This window comes from Aptenodytes forsteri, unplaced genomic scaffold (assembly GCF_000699145.1).
Source record: "Aptenodytes forsteri isolate BGI_AS27 unplaced genomic scaffold, ASM69914v1 Scaffold298, whole genome shotgun sequence".
In the NCBI taxonomy this organism is placed as follows: domain Eukaryota; kingdom Metazoa; phylum Chordata; class Aves; order Sphenisciformes; family Spheniscidae; genus Aptenodytes; species Aptenodytes forsteri.
In genome coordinates this window covers 531575-538319 of record NW_008793956.1, presented here as the reverse complement: position 1 = coordinate 538319, position 6745 = coordinate 531575, and the positions used below count along the sequence as shown (strand labels likewise).

The following is a 6745-nucleotide window of genomic DNA, read 5'->3' as shown; positions in this document are numbered from 1 at the left end:
TCCACTGTCACCCCCCCCGGGATGCTGCGCTGTGCCCTGCCGCCCCCCCACGCCACCTGCGCCGAAGGAAACCCCCGCGCAAGAGGGCAGGGGCTGCGAAACCAGATCCCCCCCTGATTTATCCCACATTTATCGGGGCTGCACCTGTGCTGTAACACAGCCGGCGGGACGGCAGATTCCTTCCACTCTGGACGTGCCAGCAAACACCCCACCCTCGCCGGGAGCTGCCCCGCAGGGCGAGCGGCCCCGCAGGGCGAGCGGCCCCCAGGGAAGCCTCGCTCCCAGGGCAGGGGGGGCTGCCCAGAGCCAGGCGGAGCGGATTGCTTCGAGGAGTCAGACGCAGAGGGACAGGGCAGAGGGCAGGGAAACACCTGCCCCTTCCATTTTCCAAGGAAATAACGACTTCAACAGCCCTGGCTGATGCTATATCCTTCCGTGGCAGCAAGTTTATTTATTTATTAAACTATTGTTGTTCAAAAATAACAGCCAACGGTCCCTGCAGAAATTAACACTGCCATGCTGGCCTCTCTCGGGAATCTTCCCCCTAATGAGTACTCCCGCTCCCAAATTCATTACCTCCCAACATGCTTACTAGAGAGAGGAGCATAACGTTACTGATACCGTGCAGCGTCCAAAGCGCTGCGAGGAATGTCCAGGGCTTGGGCAGCAGATCTGTTACAGGCAGCAGCATTACCGGCTCTGGGCAGTTGCTGCCGCAGAGCCCGCAGCTCCCCAAAGCCCCAGGCTGGCTCACCCCGCTCCTGGCAGCAGGTCCCAGGGATGACCTGGGAAAGGGCAGACAACTGTCCTGCTGCAAAACCAGCCCGGCCCATTGCGAAGAAGTGCTGTTGGCCCTCAGTAACCACACAAAGTGCTCACGTGGCAGGCCGAGACCACAGCCCGATGCTTTTCTGTGAATCATCAGCCAGCTCCGAGCGCAAGGAATGCCTTCGCATGGGCAGAGAAGCCTCTGGCTCAGACCAGACCCGTCCATCTGGTCTGGCTACCTCTAACACTAGCCTCTATCAGATGCTTCAAAGGGCTCATTCCTCACTGCGGAGCATCTCAAATAACCTCCCTACAGGGATCCTTTCTTCCAAGCATCCATCTGTTGGTGTCCTTATTAAATATATGCGTCATTGCTGCACGCTTTTATTGTCTGGCCTCTGTCAAAGAAAATCTCTTACCCCCTTACACAACGCTTCCAAGCTTCCCCAAAGATAGCTCTGGTTCAGCCAAAGCTGCCAGTTCCCACCGCAGGTCAGTGGCAGAAACAACTCATGTGTCTGGACCCCGGGAAAACACCCTGGCTGCAGCACAGCACTGCCCTCCACACCGCCAGGGTCCGGCGGACAAGGAGCCCTGCAAACCTCCCTGTGCTGTGTAGAGGACACCGAGCAAGAGGGGACTAAGTGACACTTATAAAAGCTTAGCCAAAGACCAAGAGGCTGAAGCAAAAGCAGAACCTCAACATCCTGTCACCTACGTCTGCTGTGAGCAGAAATGAGCAGCCTACTTCCCACCATGTGAAGTGGCAGAGCTGATTTCTGCAGATGAATTTTACATAAGGAGATCTTCAGCATGAGCTGCGGTGTGAGCCGCTCTGCAGCACCGCTCGCTGCAGCCTGAACTCCTCCTCCCTCTCTGCCTTCCCGCCAGTCACTGCCCGAATCCCCGCCGACCCAGAAGACCAGCCAGAGCGACGGCATCGACGCATTTCAAAACAGCTGACGGCTGCCTGGGTTCTGCCAGGGACTGCACAGAGAAAACAGAAATGTGAACGATGCAGGAGCAGCAGCTGGCGTGGGTGCCAGCAGCAGGAGCGAGCTGCCTCTGCTGCAGAGGGGAAGGAGCTGCACCAGGCGAAGAACAACGTATAGACTGACTTCTATAGCCCCCCCCCCTTCTTGGACGAGGGAACTGGGGTGCACGAGTGGGGGAAATCAGCTGCATCCTTCCATTGTGAAGGCTGCACACACGCACCATGTGCCCAGCGAGGACTCCCCTCCCTCCCACCCACTGCCCAGAGGAAGGAGAGCGGCAGGCAGGAACGGCATCAGTAGGACTGAACTGCACCAGCATGGGCTGCGAGGTGTCTGACCTGCAGGGCCCTGGGGCAGGAAGATACCAGAGCAGTGCAAGAGCAGAGCCTGCTTCCACTTGCTGTTTACAATGAGCAATTAGGAAAATGCCTCGAGTGGCATTTTCCAGCTTGGCACCCAACACAGCTTGGCAGCAACGCTGGCTGCAAATCAAACGCTGAAGAGATAACCTGACTTTGTCAGTCACACCGGTGGCTCTGGCTGCCAAATACCACTTGGCATAGTCAGCAGACATATTTCTGCAGAGCAGAGAAGACACTGACCTGTTCAAAAAAAGACCTGCCAGCAGCTTCCATCCATGTGGTGAGCTGCAGCCTGCACACACAGCAGCTGGACGGGCTGTCCTTTGCAATGCTGTCACCCCCCGCCCTGGCCCAGGACTTTGCTGTGCTAAGCACCACAGAAATGCAGCGGCTCGGGGACAGGCAGCGATGTACAGCCTATTGATGTACAGCCTATCGATGTACAGCCTAGCACCACCCTGCCCAAGTGCCCAGCCTCTCCCAGTTGGGGTCCGTAAAAGGGCTGATCTGTGGGCGCAGGAGGAGAGGCTGATGTGGCAGCATGGTGGTCCCCAGCTCCAGAAGGCTCTAATCACAGACACCCGGCCTCGCTTAGTAACAATTTTTCCTGGCTTTGCCTCTTTTCAAACAAACACCGTGGGTTACGTTAGTAACATCCTCCATCACCTCTGCAAGCACGCGGGCGGCAGATACCCCAAGAAGGGATCCTTCAGGCTCTCGCAGCCCTTTCCCTGCGGATCACCGGTCCAGGTGGCTCTGGCCAAGGGCCATCCTAGTTGCTCCAGGAAGGAGAGCCAGGAGCAGACAGCGCAGCGCAGCATCTCCAGCAGCGGCAGCACTGAATGACCTAGAAACCACCCACAGCTTGCACGCTGCTTTGGCTTTCCAGGGAAGGGGGAGAGCAACAGCGCTCTGTTTCAGAGCCAACAAGTGGAGCCCCAAAGATTTTGGAGCTGGAAGATCCCTGGCATCACAGAGGCTGCAAAAAGATGCAAAACCTTGCTCACACTTCTTATGCTGATCCTTGCAGGAAGCCAGCTGCATCCAGGGATAACAGCGCTGCATCCAGATGGACTTTCCCTTCTTTTATACCGGAATGAACTTCTCCTGTCCGGCTGGCAGCAGTGCCTCTGCCTGGCCTCATGTCCCCGAAACACATCATGCCCGATTCTTCTCGCTGTTACCACACCCCAGTCCCTGGGAAGGGTGCGGGGAACACACGCTGCAGAACAGGTATCACACAGCCACATTTGTCATGTTCTAAGCTGCAGTGCCCCGGGTTAGAGGGAGGTGTGCACCTCGAGCTTCCATTCTTGGCCCTTTCATTAGGCAGGAGAACATCTATTTCTGGCTGTTGAGCTTTTCTGGGCACGGTGCAGCAGGCTAGTGCTTCCATTTCTAGCTCAGAAATGGATCTTTTGTGGGTTTTCATTTTGCTTCTCTACTCCTGCCTCCACTCCAACATTTTTCTATTGTTGCCTTTTATGCCACCCTATTCTAATTTATCACGTTTTCCTCAGTTTAAAGTGGGCCTATACATCAGTAAAAAGGTAAATTACTCTCTGTTGTTGCACTGTGAAAAATGCAAACTTTGGGAATTAAGAGAACTATTCACATGAAGGCTTAGGCGCGCCAGTGACGACGTGCAGCAAACGCTGGGGAGGGAGATGGTTTCATAATACGTTCCCTGACCTTCGGTGCATTGATGTGACACTGAAAAGATTAATGCTGGTAACTCCCATCTGCGACTCACCTGCTCGGGCCGCAGAGCACATCCGAGGACAAGCTTAACCTCTCTCTTCCCTGACAGCCCAAGTTAGAGAGGGAAAGCAGGCCCTAGGAAAGGGCAAGCAATGGGCGAGCAGAAAACCAAGGCCATGGGAAGAGCGGCAGCCCCGGCCGAGGGCCACGGGGTCCATCCCTGCCAGGGGTGGTGGCGGCGGCGAGCCCCGGGCGCGGCTGCATCCCGGAGCATCCCGGAGCATCCCTCGGGCGCGGCAGCCTCCCGGAGCATCCGCCGGGAGCTCGGCGGGGCAGGGCGGGAGGGGACGGGGACGGGCGGGCGGTGCTCTCGCTAGAGGGCACTCCAGGATGGGATTTCCAAGCGCTGCAGAGCATCTCCGGCCCTTCGGGACGCGGAGGGCCGGGGCTCTGCAGCTTCCCTCGGGCTCGCCGCGCCCCGCGGCCCCAGGAGCGGCGGGGGCTCCTTAGCCCGACCTCTGCCCTGTCCTCCGGGTGTGAATACGGGCGCTGGGCGGGCAGCCTGCGGGAGCGACCCCCCTGCGATGCAGCACGGGACGTGGCCGAGCAGAGCCCTGGGGCTGAGCCCGGGGCCGAGCCGATGCCCTCAGGGCAGCCTGGAGGATCCTCTGGCACCGTCTCAGCCAGCCCAGGCAGGTGCACGGCAGAGACCCCGAGCTCCTTCCCGGGCTGCCCTGCCCTCTCCTGCCTCGTAGCTCCTCACCCCAGAACTCCTCCCGCGGCACTCGTGCATGTGGATGGGCCCGTGGCCGAGCACAGCCTCACGCGTGGGGTTTTGCAGCAACTGCAGCCATGTAATACTTTGCAGTTGCTGTGACTGTGGGGTGAAAAGCGGCAGCCAGCCTGACCCAACCCCGCTGGTGTTTTGGGGCACTTTCCCACCATCGCGAGGAGGTCCCTGCCAAGGGATGAGGCAGGAGCACGGGAGGGCAAATCCACTACAGCAAAGCTCCCACGTTCCTTTTGCTTCTCCTGACCTTGGCGGAGCCGCAGTCTAGATACAGATCATGGGACCGAGAAGCACAATACCGAATGCCCTGGAATTCAAGGCAGAAAAAATGCGATTTCCTCCCATCTCGGGCTCTGCTGCTGCCATCTGCTTGCCAGGGCACAGCAGGAACCTGGGCGTCACACGCTGTGGCAGTGCCCCAGAGCACCAGAGCGATGCTCAGTGTGGGACAGCGCTGCTGAGCAGCTCAGCTCCCCCCGCGCCCTTCACAGCCCTGGGATGTGACAGTTCCCACCGCTACACATTCCATCAAAATAGCTCTATAAAAATAGAAGTAAAGGACACAACTGTCACACACAAGCCCCAGACACCACCAACCAGCTCCCGGGCTCCAGCTGTCTTTTCCCACCATACTGCCATCAAATTAATAAATACAAACATTTGTGACTGCATTAAAAAAGACTGATGTGAAAATGAATGCACTGCTATTCCTGCATTTAAAAGCAACAACCACAGCTTAATCTCACTGATGCTACTGACGTGGATGCGAGCTCATGCAAAGCAATTCAATAGAAACAGGCTCAAGATATGTGAGTTCCAGCCTGATTTTCACACTGATGGTTTATGAACACAAGCATCTGCCTTCATCTTGCTGCTGCTTTACTCCCCTATCAAGTCCTTTGCTCCGTTTGCTAAAAATATCAGTGCTACGTGGCAGGAGTGCTCTTATCAGGTGTTTGTCAGGCCTTGGCTCCCTGATTTTAGTTAGGACTCAGTGATATTGGGAAATGCAGGCAGCACCTCAGCCCCATAACCTGGGGTGCTGGCAGGGATGGGGGGGCAGCTGAGGAGTGAGGACAGCAGCTGGCACAGGGAGAGGGGCAAGGGAAGTGATAATGGGTGGGGAGGAACAAAACAAAGTTTGCTCAAGGTGGAGCAAACAGGTGGGAAGGAGAACCAGCCGAGTCCAATGGGGCAGAAAGGAGCGGCTCCAGCGCACACAGTGAACAACGGGATGGTTTTTCTGCCTGGGAACGCCTCTAATTTATGTTTAGGAGACCACTGCAGGGAAATAAAGGCAGGGCCGAGCAGTTACAAGGGGGAGAAAGCACTTGTTTTCCCTGTCTGAACCCAGCGTTTGCAAACAGAGGGATGTTTGTAAGCGTTTAGAAGAGCAGCAGCCTGGCTGCGGCATCACCCGCTTGGTAAAACCTGGCAAAGGCTCCAGGACAAATGCGGCGCTCAGCCGGGCACCAGGTCCTGATGGCCCGGCCAGCGTCCTCGCAGCACAGCGCAGCGCCGGCCAGCGTGGGTTGGTTTAGAAAAGCATCAGCAAAGCTCCCGAGTACGGCTATCTCTGCATCTCAGGGTGGCTCACTTAAAGAAAATATTTCTGTGTTCCAGAAAGTGTTTTGGTTGATTTACAGATAAGGTGCCTCCAGTCTTCCTTTTGATCACAGCTTGCGTGCTTTCTCTTTTGTTTACAGAGTCCAAGCCGGCTGGTGAGAAGCAGCTCCCCCAGCCCTGACTCCGGCTCTCACCAACCACCAAACCTCCAGGCAGCTCCCACCTCCGCACCTGGAGGACCACGCTTCTGGGTCCTCGCACCGAGATCCACGCTGTAAAACGCAGGGGTGACAGAGCTGCCCCGACTTCCCACCCCGCTTAACCGCAGCGGGGTCCGAGCTGCAGCCTGGGAAACCCAGTCTGCTGGGAACGGGGAAGGCGTGTTTGGACAGCGGCTGTAAAGCTGAGCGCGGCTGAAGGAGGAGAGGAGCTTTTCCCCCCGATTTAACCGCTTAGTGCTCTGACTTCTCCCTCCTCCAGCGCTGTCAGCCCCGGACCAGCCCCGCGCGTCGGGAAGGAGCCGGCGCAGGGGGCAGCGGGGCTGCAGGGCGGACCCAGACCCC

The 6745-nt window shown here is 57.4% G+C and overlaps 1 protein-coding gene across 1 annotated transcript in view; it reads right to left on the bottom strand.

The window, feature by feature from the left end:
- Window positions 1-1709, bottom strand: part of TACC1 (transforming acidic coiled-coil containing protein 1) — a 28932-nt gene extending 27223 nt beyond the window's left edge. The window contains exon 1 of the mRNA XM_009280706.2: window positions 1565-1709. Within this exon, the coding sequence (XP_009278981.1) occupies window positions 1565-1709 (145 nt within the window). The remainder of the gene's footprint in view (window positions 1-1564) is intronic.
- Window positions 1710-6745: the final 5036 nt, after the last annotated feature.